The following is a 20844-nucleotide window of genomic DNA, read 5'->3' on the forward strand; positions in this document are numbered from 1 at the left end:
TATTTTGAATTTGGTTTACTGCCTCTTTCTATTTTATCAGGGATGTGTTTTGTGCGTTTGACGATTCTTGCAACACAATTCTACCTCATACGGGTAGATAAAATCAGCTGCTTGCACGATACTCTCTCTAGAGTAAATAAGTTATATGGTCCTGTGGCAAAGAAAGATAATTGTGCCCACTTCATAATTGCACCATTTCCCAACCTCAGATCGCTTGTGTCAGTACTGCTCTATGTAGTTTAATTGTGGAAAATTGCAGTAATTGGTTATTGTAAGAGGTTACCAATGCATAGTTTTATCCTGCAAATAACACTACACAAACTATACAGTTTTTGTGCAGCAAACAATAAGATAAACATTGACATTGTTATTGCAGCAGTTCAATTAAATATTATTTTCTATATATTCACTATATGGACCAGAGGAATATTAGTTTGTGATTTTTCTTTTAAATGACAAGTTTAGATCAAAGCATCATTAAAACCTGTAGTTTTATAAATACTCTACATGCAGATAAGATTAAGGAAGACGGTCTTAGTGAATGCTATAAAATAGGTTCAAATGTTAGTCTTTTTTTTTTTTTCTCATGCATGAATACATGAATATCTTCATTTTTACATCATATTGTATCGTTAAATAGGAAAAGAGGAACATGGCCTACATTAATAGATTTGAGAACTGTCAGAATGAGGCAAGCCCTCTTAGGCCTTCTCCATAACTACTAGACAGAGAGAATGACATTAAAATGATCAAAGAAAAGAGACTCTCAAAGTGACTTGCACCTGGAGCTATTGTGGAAATGTCAATATCAATGATATATTTATAAATAACATCGCACGGATGTGGCAGATGGAGATGCAACACAGAACTCGCTTCAAATCTTCTTACCATTAAAATACTGCATGATGTAGCGAAGGTGACTTACCACAGATTATGATTAATGATTAACTGCAGTCAACCGAAGATTTGGTAGAGAAGGAGATGCATAGAATACTGCCTTTGTTAATTTCATCATGAAAGTGTAAAGACGCAAATGCGGTTGAAACTGTTAAGTTCCCACATCCATGTGAGGTTTTAAGTGAAAGGAAAATGTATTGAAGTATTTATTGTACCAGCCTTAACAGAAAAATAAACATGAAAGATGCATTAAAATAAATCGTCAGCCTATATTGATCCTCTACTAGACCCCCATGATATATTATGGACATAATAAGAGTGGTTTAGACCTTTTTAATTGCACAAGGACTTGTCTGCATTTTATAGCCACAGCTGAAGGTACTCCAACAATGGCTCTAGTGATACTTGCACCTTAAAACTGTATTCAGCTTGACAATAGAGTTTGCAGTTGTAATTACAACTGCTGTTAAATTCATTGTGGAATCTGTGGTTTTGTTCTCTGTAATTACCTTTGTACAGTATGGTTTTCAGGTTTCGGTTTCTTTTTAATGTACATAATACTTCTGTGAAATTTAAATTAATAATTCTTCAAGAACACGTGCAATGCTGGGGTAGTTACAGTAACAGGTTTCTAATTGAGATCCAGTATATTAAAGATGGGTCTTTATCTTCTCATACCACGAATGTAGGCTTGCAGTGTTGGTGCAAAAAAGTTAAGGCACATTTACCAATATGTCAACCCCCAAAGATGCATGCATTGGGTTTATTTTTAAAAAGTGGGGGGGGGGGGGAGAAAAAACCCCGAAATGGACTTAAATAATAACTCTTGTTATCCAACCAAAAACCTTTCACTAAATAGTTTAAGTAGGTAACTTATGTTTTCTAAAGGTTTCCAGAAGCGTTACTATAGTGTTTGTGTTTCTGTGTGTACCAGTGTAGGCTTAGGTTAGATAAACTTTCCCTGTAATTAGAAATAAAAAAGAAGATTTAACTCCTGGTAGGAAAACCACCTCCTCCTCCTCCTCCTCTACAATCAAATAGGAGCACCAAATAACAGGCCGCATTGTTCAGAGCGCTTAAAGAGAGTGAAACGCCTGCCAAACACTGCTCCCTTCACATATAAATTGCATCATTAACATTGCCTAGATTATTCTAAATGCTCTCATGGGGGTTGAGGTGCACTGACTCACCTCACTGTTTTAATTTTAAAAATGTATATGGATGTGTTCTTAAATGGCTGTTTTTCCATAGTGTTTTTAATAAAAATAAATAATTCAGTATCGCAGCGGTGCTCCCCACCATAAAATACTCCTTCCAGAGTGGTTTTGTAAATGAAAACCAATCTTCACAATTGCCGTGCATTGGGTTCAAAGTGAAAGTTGAAAAGAAGCAAAAAGGTCTCTCTCTTTTCTTGTGATGTGCAAAGAAAAAACCTCAAAACATCAACAGCACAAACACTTTCAGCTATAATTCCCATGATATGATCAGACCTCTGCTGAGTTTTTTCAAACACCTAACCACAGAAGGGAACAGTTTTCACGGTTTAATTGAAATCTGTAGCTACACAAAGTCCATGCGTTACTATATTTAATGTCATTGGTACTAGCAGACTGATAATTGAGGGTATCCACAGTGAAGCGTGCAGAGATGAAGGTTAGGGCATGTACTATAATGATCTCACTGAACTTGTTCCATTATGACTCCTCTCTGGAAAAGACTGTCAAAAAATATTTCACTTAGGAAAACATCCAGAACATCTTGAAACTTAAAAATAATAATCTTGATTTGATAATTGCATATATAGGGTAACACGGTGGTGCAGTGGTTAAGGGATGCTGCCTCCTGGGACCCGGGTTTGATTCCGGCCTTGGATGTCCGACTGTGTGGAGTTTGCATGTTCTCCATGTGGTCTCGGGGGTTTTCTCCCGGGGCTCCGGTTTCCTCCCTCAGCCCAAAGACATGCTGCTTAGGTTGATAGGCTTCTCTAAAATGCTCTGTTGTTGTGCGAGTGTGGTCTGTCTGTGTGTGTTTGTATGAGTTTGCAGTGTCCACAGTGTACACTGCCTTGTTCTGTGGGTTATGCTGAACTGAATACATTAAATTAATAAAAATCTAATATGTACACCAGTTGAGAATGTGAGTATAAACAGTCAACCTGGCTGAAAAGAGTGATGCCAATTAATACATGAATATGTATATTGTGACATAATTGAAAGTGAAATGTTAAGAAGGGAAGATGGGAAGATCAAATCATAAACTTTGCTGGCATGACATGGATAAGGGAAGCTGTAGGTCGAAGTAAATGGAAACATCTTGGGGAGGCCTTCATCCAGCAGTGGATCAATATGGGCTGATGGATGTGTATGTATATAATTTTGCATGGGATGTGTGCACTGGGATTTTTACTAAGGAAATCTAGTCTTCAAGATCAGAAGGCTGACTTTGCATTATATAATTGGGTATCAGATCGCATTATTGTTAATAATTTGGTGTGGCGTATTAGATTGCAAGAGTTGCAGATAAACAAGATCTTTATAGTGTTTAGTGTACAAATCCTCCTTACAAAGTTAATTGCAGGATCTGTGCTTACAACTTGGTTTTAATTTATCCCTGAATAAATGGGTCCTGCACACAAGTGCCAGCCCTATACTTTTCCACAAGTTAATCACTAAGGAGGAAAAAAAAAAGAGAGAAAAGAGAGGTATCCCGACAACCTTTGGAATAATAACAGACAATCCGGTTGGGGGGTGCTTAATAGTGGTGAATGAAAGAACATTTATTTTTGTGCTCCAGTCTGTAACAGCCGCAGGAAATACCTCAGATTCTCCATCAGGAGCAAATCCTATTAACTTACAGTCCTTTCATTCAGGGTATTCACTACACCTACAGTCTTTGAGAGCACTTTTCTGTTACACTGATACTGGTATCTAGAGTAGTAGCTGGAAAGGGAATAATCAAGTCAAATAATCCAGTCAGCTGTAGCAACAGAAGTGAAGATGTTGATATGTTACCAAATTCCCAACAGGTTCCTTCACACTTTCTTCGCCTAAAATGAAGGAGCAAGAGTCGGATCAGTTCAAGATCAGGTTTTACTAACCCCCGAGAATTGTAACGTGATCTACAAACAGCCTTTGAGTTTCTCAGGAATGAGAACAGCACCGATATACAATACACACCTCAGTGCTAGGCATGAGAACGAGACTGCTAATATTGTTTTTACACATCTTTTAAATAAAGCGAACGAACATTTTGAGACGGGGTGTGTGCATCAGGTATTGCTGCCCCACCAGCTGTTTGCTCTTATGCAGTTTTCGAGAGACGCAAGCACATATTTGTAATTGTTCTGAGATATGCTCAAGACTAACTTTTCTATTGACGCATTTGTAAATATCCGATTTCTGTTTAGGTACAGTAATCGATACCTTGAAGTGTGTACTGGTGACGCCCATCGCAATGATAAATTAATTGAGAACTCTTTGTGAGTCATGATGTCTCTTAGTGGTTGAGAAGACCACCAGAGATGAGACTATCTTGTTTTTAATCAGTGCGATCATCTTGGAGTTGGAGGTTTCAATTTATGGCTTATGTGGGCAAAGCCTAATTTAACTAGAAATATTTATTGCTGTTTTAGATTTTTCCAAACTTCCCAGTAACAAATAATATGTACAATTATATAAACCAATACATGGGCAGTCGTGACTGGTCAGTAAATATACTGCATTCGCTCTTTCCTGTCACAGCGTCTCAGTCTGCCGTAATACTCTTCAAATCTTTAATATGCTTACCTGCACCTGTGACAGTTTATTCCTGATAGCAAGCAATGTTATTATCAACCATAAAACAATCCTTACTTGTTCATAGATAATAATTTGCATGTGTTAATTACTACAATGAAGATGTTTAGATTACTTTTATTGATGACTTGTCACTACCTGCTGTTTTTTTTTTGTATTTTTACTTAAAAAATAAAAAATAAACATAATTTGCAGGCAATAGTTGCAATAGGGGCAATTCTTTTCTGTGTAGCCATTGGTTGACCTATTGATAACTCAAGTATTCTTAAGATTAACTAGACCGGCCTCAGTAGGCTTTCGGCTGAAATCACGATTTGCTGGCAGTTATTGCTGGGCCTTCGTTGTGAGGTATATTAGGTTTGACAGGTTGTTACACGATGCCATCTCTAGTGTAGCACTCGTGAGCACCACTGTGCCTGCTTTGTACATGTAGTGTACGACTTCTGTGCAGCTGGACATGGAGAGCTTGCAGGGGTCTATCGCTACCCAGTACTACATCTGTTACAATAGCATCAAATCAGCCTCCGATTCCCTTTATGGAACACAGCACTCCTACGTACCTTTCAAAAACCTGGGACAGGGTCAGGTTTCCCCCCCATCTCTCTGTAATGTGTTAGAACATGGTCCAAGCTAACATTTGAGTGTAGTGAGTAGCAGCCTATTGGATTAGTTTGTTTCCCCCACCACACACAAATCTCATAAGGACTAAAAAGGTCAATACTAATGCAGTGACTGTGCTGTGTCTTCTACCTTCACAGTCTGCACTTTCAGTGAACAGGCCCTAATAGATTAAATGGTTACAAACTATGCAACATGATTAGGTTCTTAGAAATACTTTAAATAATAGTTTAAATATCTATAAAAATAGATACTTATTCTTGTACTGCATTTCAAGGGAGTTGTTCATGTCTTTAGTAATGTGCAATATTGTTAACAATATACATTGATTTATAGCATCCTCTGCTATTAGGATAATATTCCTTAATGCAATATATTTAATATTCCTCCATGAGGTTTTAATAAATTAGTGTCAATTCAAGCATTTTTTTAATGGGTTCTCCCCGTTGTTAAATTCATGCATGATTGGTTCACATACAGACATGAATGTTCTATCAGCTGATTTCACCACTAGCAAATATCTGTTTGTGATCTGCTCACATCCATCACACTGCGATCTGTGTCGTGTCTTATATCTTTAATATTGGCAGATCTGCTCGTACACTTCTCTCTCTAGAATTGCATGCCCCCAAATTCTGTGCATCACTTACTATTTACATAAATGCTTTTATCATATATAGTAATTTTATGCAGATAAAATGCAACTTTTTACAATTCAAATTAACCATGAAATTACAGTGCTTTTTTGTAAGCATGCATATCTTCTGTTAATTTAATCTTACATCAAGGATGTCATTTTTAATGGTTCCCATGCTGGGTTATGTATGAGTGCATTTACACTGGTTAAGAAAACTGTTATGTACAAGTCAATGTGGTTACTGTGAAAATACTGTAGCAAGATTACACTTTTTAAATTTATTTTTGCTACATTTGAATTAAATTTGGAAATTGATTTTGCTTGTGTACTTTAGCTTATTCTTGAGTGTCTACATATGTATGGGAAATGTCTGTATTCTACTTCAGTGTGGATTAAATTTAAAATTATGCCATTTACATTAAAATCATAAAGGGTTTATAAAGCTCGTTGCATCAAGATCTTTGTTTTATGATGACTGAGTAAACAGCAGTCAGGTGTTATAAAATGTCCTCTTGTGCAGTTTTTCAGTGAGGTTGAAAGTCTGACGAGAGGAGATGGGAGAAGTGAATTGCACTCAATCCAGTTTTTTTTCCCCCATATTTATAAATATTTTAAAATGCAGTAATCAAATTTTGTTTTTCATAAAACTACTCCAAACATTTCTTTATGTATGAGGCTGTTCGAGATCTCCGTGTAGGGCTGGGATTACATGCAAGTGGCCTCCACAGTCATGACTTTTTGACTCAGCGCACCCACATTTCTCAGGATGAAGGAGAAACTGGTCTCTCGCACGGGGTTTCTTTAATCTTCAATCGCTTTCACATGGTTAAATAACTTTGAAATTCTGATGGAGACAAGATTTGTACTTTCAACCATTTTACCTGACATACTGTCATGTTACTCCCAAGCCCAGAAACCATGCCAAAACCTCAGCAGGGAAGGCATCTTTTATTCCCCCAGCCCCACATGCGTTTCATATTCCAGATTTGCTTATCTCAATAAATGGATACAAATGGATACTAACAGTATACACACACACACACTAACTCACATTTACAGTCATCTGACACAGAAAGAAAACAAACTCAGTCAATGTACATATACTGTACTCCAAAAGTCTATTCACACCGTACTTTTCTTTTCATAGCTAAACACTGCATTAACACACATTACAGTGCTGCATAAAAGCATCAAAACATTAGAACAACCGGAAGAATTTATACCACCAATTTCAGTTAATCCTATAATTTGATTCGGTGAAGTATTAAAGTGAATTTCATTCTTCCTTTGTTCCTTTGCTTTTTGTCATGAACCATAGCCCGAAACAGCTGGAGGAGCGACTGACTATTTCTTCAACAGCACTGGTTCAGGTTGATTAAACTGAAGTAAACGAATGCCATAGTGTTAAAAACCGAGCTCTAGCCTTTGCCTGTAGCCTGTTTCCTCTTTACATTGTAAGAACATCATGTTTCTACAGTATCTTTTAACGGTTTTCTTTATTACAGATTGAATAAGAAAAGCCACATTTAGACCATTTTCCGAGTTCTTTAGTCCTGTTATCGCAGTAAGTGTTGGTTTCGGGGTTAATATTCTGCAATCCAGGAAGAAAATGAAATAATACTCTTTGTTTCACAATTGCCCACCACAAAGAATTTAATGATGGATCCTTCCAGCATAATTGTCTAATTATGCTTGGCAGATGGGGCACCAAGTTAACTAGGACACAGTGTACTACCTTTCCAGACATGACAACAAAAGGCAAACCAGTATGACAGGCTCTTCAGCTAAGAGACAGAGAGAAATTAGGTTTGTCACTGAGCTATTCTTCCACTCGATATGTTACCACAGAAACAAATATATGGAGTGAAATCTGGAAGGATTAGAGCTCTTAGGGAGTGTATCATTGCAGTGTAATGGGTTGGTTTACACACTGCTTCTTAGCTACCTATTGTGACTGATTAAATACTTAAACCCTAATTAATGAGTGCGGTTTATAGCACTTCACAATCGATCGGATCAGGTGTGGTGGACTTCCCCTATTATAAGCGAGTTTGTAAGTTCGTGACACTGTTTATTAGATAAAGGCTTGTGATGCAATAATCCCCTTTTGTAAGAAAAGCTAGTGAAATTAAAACCCACATTAACACCCCCGGGCATAAAAGGCATAGCTGACGTACAGTATGCACTTGATGGAGGTAGAGAATTTTCTCATTGCATAATAAAGCGGTGGGTTTGATTGGCAAGCGATGTCTCGCGTAACAGCTGCGGGGCGATGTCCCTGAAACTCCCCCAGGATCGAGATGAACCCATTTTGAGCATTGACCCCTAGCTGTGATTGTGAAATATCAAGTGTCTTGTTCTGTTTGGGGAAGGAAAAGAAGAAAAGGAAAGAGAAGTTGAGATACTTAAAGTCCGGGCTGAAGAATCTGAACAGGTGCAGGTCCCCTAGCCTTTTGATGTATGGCCTCTCCTTTTCAGGGGCTTTAATCCAGTGTTTTATTCCCTAAAGATTTGGTATTTATGCCTAATTTCCTCTGTTATATCTGATACTCACCTTAAACAACTTGGCACGATGTGTGCACCTGCTGAGAGCAAGGGGAGCACAGCAGCTGTGATTCCCCCCTGTGGCTTCTGTCCCCGGGTCCCCAGGCCTGCTCTCTCTGCTCTGCCGAGGTATACAGCACGCTGACACTACAGCAGCCTGCCATTTTCACAGCACTCGAACACCAGTGTTTTTAGTTTTTTTTGGGAGGTAGGGGATTGAGATTCTACTACTCGGGGGAGTTGACCTTTTTTATATTAAATCAATTAAAATGAATACCATTCATATAGTACAGTTTCATGAAATGTCCCAAGTAATTATACTCCAGCCACACAATTCATACAGAACAGGGCCACTATTATGGGGTAAAAGCCTAGCTGACCTATTCAAACTCAAGAGTCTTAGTCACAGAGGTAGGTGTATCTTATATAGGTCAGATGCAATGTTTCAAGTTCAGGAATCTGGCAAGTAATAGATTAATGGAATCTCTTTTTAAAAGCTGACAAAAAAAAATGAATTCCTCACTGGCAAGGTGTAATTTGCATAACTTTCCTTTTTTGTATTTACAACTGTGGTGGCAGTAGTTCAATTAATACCAGTTTAAACTGGTATTGTGTTTGTATTGTGTTTCCCCCCGTTTCTCAACAAATATCATTAGCGTTGTGTAATGCTTTTGATATTGAAAACAGCAAAATTCATACCTGCAGGCAAATAATTATAGTTTATCTACGTTTTTAATCTTTTTGTAAAGAATGATTTGACATTCTTCTGGAAAGTCTGCGTTGGAAATTTTCCATTTGGCATGTCACCAAGGCAAAACATATTATTATAAAATGGGTGTAACTTCCTTGTGCCATTCACATCTGCTGGTGTAGCAGTTCTGAATTCCTGTGGCTGGCAGCTGTTTACTATTTCACGAACACACTCTTTAGTTTGCTGTGCGGGGGATTTTTGTTTATTAACGCATTAATCCAATATAAACTGTGCAGGTTGATAGTTGTGGGGCATCAAATATGCAAAAGCGTAGGAAACCTGTGTTTACCACTTAAACCAGTTAGCTGTAAATGAGTTTTCCTGTCTAGTTCAAAAGACGACCTTAATCCTGTTTTTTTTTTTTTTTGTCGAAATCATGCAATGAAATACGTTACATTTCATGAAAGGGACACCCTTGCCAAACAATGGTAGATCAAACAGCAGTTGTGTCGGCTTGTCTGGGGGCTGTCTAAGTCGTTTTATACCGTTTTGGAAGACAGTGATTAATTATTGTGGGCTGTTAATATTAACACACTTGTTTAAAAGACCGGAACAGAGACTTAGACAGATCTCACCACAGGTTAAAATTGGATCTACAAGAAAAAATGAAACCAAACAATGGTATACTTTTGATCCGAAACAGGTGCTACTGATGGATTTGGTGTTATAAGTTACAATTAAACAATTTAAATGTTCCTCTTTTCCACGGTCTTCTCTGTTCTTTTAATGTGGCAGATATAAATGAAAAGCACATAGTAAGGCTTGTAATAGACTTTTTTTCCTGGAAGGCTGTTCCAGTTTCATATAAAGGAACAAAGTGTTATAGGAAGATATGTTTTCCATTCAGAAATCAGACTCTTGGCTCAGTATTCTGAAATCTAATAACGAGTCAGAAGTCTGGTGTTTTGCAAAGAGCACTTCAGATATTAAAGATAAATATTCAGTGTGGAGAGATCTGCATTCTCTTCTTATTAAATTATTTGAAGTTTCTCAGTTTGTTCTTATTTTTTCCCTTTGTTAGATTGTTTGATCAATGCTGTTCCATAAATTCTTCTTAATAAAAAGATGACAAAAGTGTAGGCAATGCAGTTTCCTTTACTTTCTGAGATGTTCAATGTCTGTGACACTTTTTCCACTGTTGTGAGTAGTTAATTTTGCTGTCGTTCACACAGCATGAATATGCACTACGGTACCACGGACAATATTATTTATTGAATGTTAGAAAGAAAAACACAGAGGTAATTTGTCAGAGAGAACATGCTCCAAGTGTCCAGCTCTTTACACACAAGATGATTCAAAGTGGTCTCTTGTACAGTTTTATAGAATATGAAGTTCTTGAGGCTAATGTTTACAGTATGTTGCTTCACCTCCAGGGCCAAAGCCAACAGAGCTGGGGATCTGGGTGTGGAATCCAAATTTGTTAGCATAAACCTCAAAAGAAAAGTGCTCATTTATCCAACGCATCCTTTTCATAACAATCTTGGGGAAAGATGTCCGGGCCCCAGCTACACTTCCAGATATGGTTTTTACAGGAATGAGCACATGTCTTGTGGAATTTAGTAGTCCGCAGAGTGTTTGGGTAACGTGGGACTGAATGGGATCTGTTCCTTATGAACGCTGTGTCTAGAATTCATTCAGGTGACACAACATGATAAATCAACACTGGAGCCCAAGACTGGAGATGATTGAATTGTTTTCATATGGTTATTCTTAGGTGAAATGTGCGTTAGACATAAAAACGATGAATGTTTTCTGGGTGAAATCCGATACAGCACATGGCTAAAGGAAAGCTACTTTTGGCCCATAGCACGGGGACTTGGGGAGCTATTACTAAATAGAATTCACATTTTGCATTTAAAATGGATTTAACTATAGTGCATACTCCCAAGCCTGACCCTGTTCCCTTTCTGCTGTGTCTAGAAACTTAATGCACATTTAAGCATTTACAGTATATTAGGTTTTTGGAACGGAAGGTGTTGTATTTGGCAATCGGAAGAGTTTTGAAAGACGTTTTTATGGATGCAGAAAACACATCTGCGACAGTTCTTATTTGTTATATTCACTTCATTTGTTTTTGAGGAATTTATAAGAAAAATATTTTATATATATATATATATATATATATATATATATATATATATATATATATATATATATATATATATATATATATATATATATATATATATATATATTACTCGTAAAATGCAAAGACTTTTATATCCAGTATATTAATTTGGGTTTTCCCCTTATCTTGACTGTATGTTCTTAAAAAGACCGTATTTTTATTTTAAAAACTTTTCAGTTAGCTATCCTATCTTGATAATTAATTCTAAGGAAACTCATGTTGATTTTAAAAGCCCATTGGAGAGCTGTATGGTATTTTGTCTGTCTTGCAACTCAGATTTTTGTCAAGCATATATATTTTTATTGTGCCCTTTATCATTGACACGTAATGGCTTGAAAAAACTTTCCAAAGCTAGCCTTTCCTCCATGCATTGTGAGTGCAAATTGGCCAGAGATATTTGCATCAAGACAATTGTTATAAATTACATTTTGCTTGATTGCATTTGTATGTAACGTCATCTTACCGGTTCTCAAAAAAAAAAAAAAAAAAAAAAAAAAGGGCCCTGAGCATCTGGTATTGGATATATTACTGTAACAAAGAACACTCTTTGTAGACTGATTTGTACTGTAGATGTGCCAGAAATTCGCACCTGCAGGCGATGTTTGATTGTTTTATATACTCAACTTGTTTGAATTAAATTCTAGGTTGCTCCTCTTGACTTGAAAATGTGTAAGAGTTAATTAAACAAATCGGCATTAAAAGTACTATATTGTCTGCTTAGGGATCTGACTTTGTGGTTTCAGAGTTACAGAGCATGACAGTGAAAATAATGCATGACTGGCAAAACCACAACACTTAGCTGTATTAAGAATGTATATCTTCTCAGCTAAAACTGACAGGGACAGTATAGTGAAAGAAAACCCAACTTTTCCAGGATCCTTTCCCTAGTTTAGGCATTGCATCATGAAGTTCCCTTAGTAGATGCATCTGTTTCATGATGCATGAGATTGATTCACACTATCTTACGGTTATCTATAGTGCACCAGCATATTAATACATAGTTTAAAATGCAGTTTGATACTTGCATACACTAAATGCAGTTACATTTTCATATTGAGATTATCCTACAGTGTGACCTACCAAAGCATCCAGAACGGTTTAGCCAGGTCCAGCTCTTTATATACTTGTTGAAGTTTTTCTTATCAAATTTACACCTAAATGATAACTGTATATCTCTCTCAGTTTTGCCCCGAATGGTTTAAGAGCTACATACAGTATGAGTGAAGGCTCAGGTGGCACTGTCTGTTTTTTCAGACTTACAAGGAAGCTTTTTAATCCCTGAAACATTGTATATGTTCGCTATTATCCACTTAAATGATGGTACAGATAGTGTTTTTTATGGTTTTGTAATAACACCCTTATTTTTCATGAGCATGTAGGTATTATTTATCATGGCTGTATTCATAGAGATTAATGAAACATAACTCTGACTAGAGTGCTCTGCTTTGGCACCTACTGAAGGAATCTGGAAGGTTATCAGAACTATAAATCTAAACTTATTTTTTTGTTATCCTGGTGCATTGCAGTTAATAGTTACAGCTCTCTTATATTTCCATAGCACATGCAGACTGATTTGAAAAACCAAAAATGAACTAGAGCAAATGAAGTAGACTGCTTTTACAGTGTAATTCACCCCTTAACATTTTTTGACTTTGAATTCGTATGACATCTTAGTGCAGCTAACATTCTTAACGAACACTGAAAACCCACACTATTCACACAAGACAAGTAAAACATATCTCAAAAAACTATATTTTAACTTTATATTTGACTTTTTCCCACTATAACCCAGACAAATAAAGAATAGAGACACAATGTTGAAGGCAGATCGCAGTAACATGTCTGTGTTTTCCATTAGTGAGAGTTACAGTGAAATGGAATAAGTATTATTTCTGATCCTTTCCACTGTTCTTGTGTGGAGAATTGGTTCACTGTTTTTGGTTGGTGTTAGTCCGGTAACTTGTTGTAGTTTGCTTGACACGGCTATACACTCCAGTCCCTTTTTCTCCGACTTTAAAAACCATCTGAATAAAATGAAAACCTATAGCCTAACTGTTTAACAATTAATTGATGTAGGTTTATCTGACAGTTTCTGCTATTTCAGCCATCACTGGCAAACTGTTCAGCTTTTTCTTGCTAAGAAATTAATTGGCTACGTTATAATAGTTTTTATGCATTAATATACAACCAAACTATAGATGCTATAGAATACTGGATAGAAAATTAAAATTTCTGCCTACTCCCCAGTAATAAAATATTTTAATATAAACGTAATCCTCCACAAAATATATAATGTTACGTTAAAAATATTATCCTCCTGTGAAGTCCTTCCATCTCTTTATAACCGGTTCTCCAAACAGCCTTGATCTGTACATGGTTTGTTCTTTCGCTTCACTGGGAATGGAAGTCCCCTTAGAAGTTTGCTTGTGACCTTGCAGTAAAGGAGGCCTTTCTGTTTATACCTTTGCGCAAGCCAGCAGACTGATTGAATGGCACTTCTGTCAGGGTCATTCAAAAGTTAAGAGCTTTTTTTTTTTTTGCTTACCTGTATGGCAGCCAAGGGATCTGCATTTACATGGAAGGAGATTGTAAGAAAAGGAGTAGCACAATAGACTTTCAATTGTTTCTTTTTTTATTGTTATTATTCAGTGCTTGAAGAAAGTGTGTTCATGTAGGCTATATTTAGTTTATTTTTAAATTTTAATTATTAATTAATAGATTGCAATCAAGAAAAAAGTAAAGTAGTGTCTGGTGAATGTAATTTACCGTGAGTTTTTACTGACATGGTATTGCCTTGCCTTGTCAAATCCAAATTAGGCCATAATAACAACAACATCCGCTTTTCTTTGCTACCCACACTGGGAGTGAGCCGGGCCAGAGGGCAGCCTACAGACGCTAGGATCATACAGTGCAGTGAAATCATCGCTTGAATTCAGTCCTGCTTACAGCCAGCGAGTGCGTGCTTTCACTAATGGACTAAGGCTGAATAAATACATTAATTCATTAAATAAATGGAATTAAAAAGGCATCAAATCAAGTTTTTTAATAACAAAATCGAAATGTTTATCCTCGACTTGTAGCCTAAACGGATCGTTATTCCGTCTCAATTCTCTGATAAATAAACAACAGGACAGAGCCTGAGAGAGAAAGTTAACTGAAAATTAAATATGAGATGAAAGAACAGACAGTGAGGAAAAACAGGGGGGATTGAATGGAGGAAAAGCTGCCTTAGTCCAGTTGGCCGGGTTCTGCTCCTGAACACCAGCCAGGTGCTGCGTGTTAGAACCCATTGTACTACTAAAAGCCCAAAAATATTTCTAACTGAAGGACTTGAGGTTTGACTGATGGTGAACCTCATCTGTCCAGGGTGCCTAAAAGCCCTAATTGTGACAGATCCCCTCTCTTTCTCAAGGTATTTTCAGAGGGTACCAACATGTGCACCAGATCAAAGCCTGGTATAAATCTAGGGTACGGTGAGCAGCAGATTCACCTGCAACACGGTTAGGGTCACATGGGGAGAACACAGCTGCACTCATACCAGCTGGATTCCCGGCTCAGTAGGCAGGATTTACCGCATTAGTCTAAAAGGGCTTCAGGCATCTTACTGTACTTTATATTAGTGAGAAAAGTAAATACTCGTATGATAAGTTAATACTGATGATAAATCAATCTATATTTTCAAATCTTTTTGATCTTTAAAACTGACAGATTTGGCTATTCCCGTGTGAGCTTACTTGCGAGAGAAATATAACAGTTGCAGTTTTGTGCATTTTAACGTGCCCCTGGGTCTGTTAGGCAAGAATGATCCCATTGTGACTGAGCTCTGTGGATCAGGTTCTAGTTGAGAATGTATCACCCTGTTTATCCTGTAAATAATTCATCCCTAAGAAGAGGGAGAAAAAGCATGACAGTATGTTTTATAACTGAGTGAATCTGGGTTTTTCCTTTTAAGATAATCTCGGCGCCTTGAGATAGTGATACAGTTCTTATTTCTTTACAAAGCCAGATGCTGCAGGATATCTGCTGGAAATGCAGCATGCTCATTGACTGCATCGTTTGATGGGATACCAAGGAGGGAAGATAATGCCGGGACATTTTCTCTGTTCTTTACATTGGAACCAGTTTAGCTTCACTTCACCTGGGTTGATTTTTATCACATACACCTATTCTGACAAAACAAGGGCAGCTGTTGAAATCTCCAGCCCTGTGTGTAATTTGACATCACGGCTATGTCCTTGCACAATGCAGGTTCCTGCTGGGACACAACAGATCACCCGTTCCCCACGGTACAATAAAGGCATTCACTTCAATTAAGACCCACAAAGATTCTTTCATTCCTACTGATATCTGTAACGGCCTATAGCTGATAACGTATGGAATTTTTCCTTTGTATGTTTATTTTGGCGTCATCGCTCAAATAAGCAAAAACTTAGGTAGTATATACCTGTTCAGTCTCTGATATACTAAAATAAATGTAATGTGAAAACCTATGTGTATACTAAATAAAATATCCTCCTGTATTAAATTGGGTGCAATTATTGGATGCTGCAGCTTTAAGTCCTGTATAGCTACATATTTTGCAGCCGGTATTGTGTTTCCAGATGTAAAGCATCCGTGAAAGATACAGCCGCAGATCAGCTTTGGGGAAAAACTGGCCATGCTTTTGACAGGTTTCAGCTCATGTAGTCATCGACCATTAAGTGGTTCACTTTCTCCTCAAGCCCTGTCATGATGGCAGGCTTTCACTTTAAAATAACACAGCGGGGAGGAATGATGGCGAACAGCAGTGACAGGCAATCGCCAAAACACACTCTAAACACGGGACTCGTCGAGCGGGAGAGACGCGGGGCAGAGCATTGAACTGCGCTCTCTCACGGCAGAACCCCGGCGCCATATGTGCGGCCCTTATGGACCGCGTACGAGCACCTACGCCCGGGATGCACCGGAACACTAACTGTGCATGAAATTGAAGTGATAGAAGATATTGACCAGATGTTTCAGCCTCAAGAAAGAGCTTGTTACCTGATTGAGTGAAAAATACTCAGCCCTCTTTTTTTTGATCACTGGCACTTTGCAGGAAAGAGTGATTTAATAGAGCCTGCCAGAGCTCATCATTGTCAATACACTCTGACAAGCCCTTTGCCTTCTGGTTTCTGATGTCAGTAGTGACGGGTATTGATGGGCAGACGTTTAGATTTTTTCTTTTTTTTTTTGTCCCCCCTCCCCTGGTTTCTGCTCTTGGTAAAATATTAAACGGTAAAGAACAGAACCGATTTTTCAGGCCCTCTTTGGAAGCAGCCTTCAGTTGGTTCCTCTAACGTTCTAAAAATAGCCCGTATTGAATTTTGCCAGGTTGATAAGCCTGTAATTAATGTTGCCATCATCTTCCGCAGAGACTTTTAATCCCCTAAGGACTCTGCTGGTTATAAGAGCTTTTCAGGTTAAGGAGCATTTACAGCCCTTATTTATGAATGGACTCGCTAAACTAAATAGTATTAAAGTGTTATGGCGTGTCAAAGGTGAAGTCGTCTGATTAACCTATTGTGTACAGTATCTCTGCAATTATTGGAACGTGTCGTCTACCCATGGCCTGAGTTATCAACCAAAAGGGAATTTGTTTGGAGGCCTCAGCATGCAGTTCCTTCATGCTTTATTAGGCATTTCATGGACATATTCATTTGTGTTTTATTCTGACTGGCTGAGTGTAACAAATTATTTGGATGTATTTTATGAATATTATAGGAGAACAGTGATTTAGTGGGAGCGTTTCAAGGCTATGCAAAGGGGAAGGGCATCTGAAAAAATATGTTATTAGTGTTAGTCATAGCTGTATTAGTGGATTTCAGTAGAAGAAAACGGAATACATCCAGGCATTCAGCAATTACATGTCATAGTTGTGTGGCAGATGGTAATGCAGGGTAATTTCTAATTTAGATTTTTCTCAGGTTTCGGGCCAAACTTTTTATTATAATTTTTATTATAATTTTATAGATACTTACACATTTTAAAGCGGCCACTTGAGAATTAACATTAAGGTTATGCAGTTGAGTAATACAGATTAGCTCGATTCAATAAGCATTGTTAATGATGTTGTGAAGCATAACGGCAGGGAAATGAATAAAAAAGGCAAATTACGTTTAAAAAACAAAACAAATTGCGACCATCTCAGCAGCAGCCTTTGATTGGCCCCTTGTCCGGTATAATTGTCTTTTTTTTTGTTTCCTCTTTAAATGCACCACCACGGTTTTCAAGGCAGCTGGTAGGTGTCCAAGTGCATGCTGGGTCAGTCTATGAACATGGCTCCCCACGTCAGCAAGATGTCATAGCCTAATTATTAGTTATCAAGAGGCTTGGAGGAGTAAAAGTGTTCGAATAAATAACTCAAAGTGAAAAGGGGCTCTATTCTCGGATTATAATGTCTAGCTTTTATTCAGGCATCTATGATGTTGTTCCTTAGGCAGATCTTCTGTTTTTTTTGTATGACTGGGTTACTGAAAATGGTATGTATTTGTGCAAGATTATTTCAGCAACACTACCCTAAAATCTGCATTCCATATTCTAATGCCTCCCTGTACCCAGTAGGTAGTGCACTCAATATTTCAGTTATATTATTTTCTTTCCCAGTAAAATAAATATGGATCATGTTATTTTAGGAAGTTTAAGCACCTGTCTTTCTTTCTGCTGTATTTTTTTTCATTCTGAATTCTGTAATATTATTTCACTGTGCTGCTTCATCTGCTGCCTGGGGCATAATCTCTCACAGTGTCTTGCCTGCTGCTTAATTTCAGTCCTTCGTTCCACTATAATGAAACATCGTGATGTACATTTGCCAATTTTTGTGTCTGGCACTGTTGGATAATTGGGATGTGACTAAGCATGAATTTCCATTTCAGAGTTGCTTGACCTTTCTACAACCCATAGATAGTGCTTCCTAGTAATGGAGGTATTATCTTTTATTCAAATCACAATTGGAAAAAGATTGTCAGCGGGGTTCCAGGATGGAAATTAATTGACAGATCTCCTTACTCATACAGTAGCTTAAGAGAGAGAGCTTACTTCTCATAATTGCATGGTTTTATAATGACTTCAATTGGTTATCTCCACACTGGGCAAAAGAGATGCACACTGCTTTTGAAAAAAGTTAAACAGTTGTGTGAAATACAGATATCTCTACCCTAGATCCCTTTTCAAATGACTGATAGTATGATCACTACTATATTTCTCTTGGTTTTATATAATATTTATGTCATGGTTTTCAGATGCTGGGCAAAATATCCCTAAATATCCCGTTAACTGCAGATTTTGTTGGTATATCTTTTAGTTTTTCATCGTTTTTATTTTGAATTATTTATAATATATAGTACTTTTGAATTCCTAGTCCATGATCACTATCCCATTACTGAAAATGCACATTTGTCTGTCTGCCTGAATCCTAATCTTTGTCCCGCTTTTAGCTCTATTGACCATGAGTTGTTTTTGGAAAGATTAATGGTATTCAGTGGCATCACAGGTACTAACATGGAAGCATTTTGTTCCCTTCTGTCGGTTGCATCAGTGGCAATTCATCTCTTTGGGTCAGTAGACATTTTGGACGGGTGATGTAAAGTATGGAGTTCTGCAGCACTCAATTCTTGGCCTCCTGCATTTCAGTGTCTGTATGCTCCCCCCTGGATTCATTGTTGGAAAATATAACCTTGGACATCATTGTTAATGCAGTGACACACACATTCATGGCTCCTTTCCCACTCCGCCACAATTGACGGGCTCTGTGCTGTCTTGCCTGAGCAAAATTCACTCGTAGATGTCAGCAAATTGTCTAAAACCGAATCCTATTAAGATATTCATGGGGCTCCTGATAGGTTAGTTAAATCCCCAGTATTGTATTTCCTTTTTACAGTTAGTCACTCCTTGGCATTTTACCTGACTGTTGACACCTCATGTTCCCAATCACATCTTGATATTTGTTTTAAATGTAAAGGTCCCAGTCTTTGGAATTCCATCTAAACTCCTATAAGGAGTATTGACACAATCTTGGAAATTGCCTTTAAAATCTTTGTTGGGCCAATTCGATTTTTTTCTGTTATTGTGAAGTACCTGCTTTCATGAAGAGCTCTGCATAAAATCACACTGTATTGTACTGATTTGTATTTCCTAAATAAAACCTGCCACAAAATAAAAACATGTGGTTACCTTGGCTTCTAGACAACATGGCCTACGGTAGTGTGTGACAGTTGTGGGCAGGCCTGTAAATAACAAGATTCAGGAAGGAAGGAGTTCATGTACAGAGAACATCATTGTGCTTTCCTTGGGCCCTGCCCCTGAGTACCCAGTCCCACCCCCCCACCTGAACACCTAAGAACTAGAAGGTAAAACAGTTATTATTTACAGCCAGCAGCTTGTAACCTTGGATCCTGAGCTCATCATACCTCTCAGAAAATAAAATTGGACCAGGCCAGGGGTGGAATAGGTGACCTTGAAGAAAATGAAGGAATGACAAAAGTTGCTCCCGTTCCCTCCACTTCGTTATGAGCCCAGTTTCTATGAAAGAGCTTTCCAAAGTGTTGCTCAGGGACACACTTAGCAATAGCATGGCTAATATTGTTTCCACTTCTTAAGGAAAATGCAGTTTCCTCATGTAGTTTCAGAATAAATCAGTTACTCTGAGATGACATCTTAGGTGGATTTGTTTCGGGGGCATTGCTTTTAATTTATACAAGAATCCAAGAATCCTTGTCTTAACACTGACCCCCACAGATAATTTACCTTATTGCTGTTTAATATGATTGTACTTTGTCTCCAAAGCAGTTATTTAGTATGGCTATTTTTAATTTTCTTTACATTTGTATTATTGTCAGTGTTTTGTGATTATGGGATAAACAAGAACAAATTGAATAGACCATGGAAACTTTTTTTCCTTCTCCCCCCTCATGGAGATACAACTTGGTTTTGTGAAATGATTAATGTTACATATATACAGGTCATCACTGAAAGATGCAACATCTCATTCACAAGGGGGCCCTGTCAGCAACAAAAGCAAGGTTGCAATAAAACAAGCAAACATAGCATCATGTACAGCCATAAATCTTCTTAGGTTAAACCCAAGTGCACTCAATTTTGAAAAGGCCTTTTCATCATTCTCTTCAAAGTAGGAGAGCCACAAGATGTTTCTCATGTTAGGTACAACAGACTTCAGTAACATGAGTAGAGAACAGTTTGTTCTAGTTTGATCTTGTTTGCTTTTTAAGTGTTTGAACTCACCACATGTGTCTTATCACAGAATTAGCCAGTTGACTTGAGACAAAGTAATGTGACATAATTATAAACTCAACCTTATTAATTATGCCATAGCTGTACTTTTGTACTCTTGGAATATTTAACATCCTCCTGTCATGGGCTTCTGAAGGCCATTTGATAAAAAAAAAAAAAAAATGTTCTTCTTTCTCCCCCATTCAGTGGATGATCCAGCAGCCTCACA

The 20844-nt window shown here is 37.6% G+C and overlaps 1 protein-coding gene across 2 annotated transcripts in view; it reads left to right on the top strand.

Annotated features, from left to right (window-relative positions):
* Window positions 1-20844, top strand: part of adka (adenosine kinase a) — a 122258-nt gene that overhangs the window by 32567 nt on the left and 68847 nt on the right. For both annotated transcript variants that reach the window (XM_066693567.1, XM_066693568.1), the window contains exon 5: window positions 20823-20844. This exon is cut by the window's right edge and continues 151 nt beyond it. In XM_066693567.1, the coding sequence (XP_066549664.1) occupies window positions 20823-20844 (22 nt within the window). The remainder of the gene's footprint in view (window positions 1-20822) is intronic.

This window comes from Amia ocellicauda, chromosome 20, assembly GCF_036373705.1.
Source record: "Amia ocellicauda isolate fAmiCal2 chromosome 20, fAmiCal2.hap1, whole genome shotgun sequence".
NCBI classification, from domain to species: domain Eukaryota; kingdom Metazoa; phylum Chordata; class Actinopteri; order Amiiformes; family Amiidae; genus Amia; species Amia ocellicauda.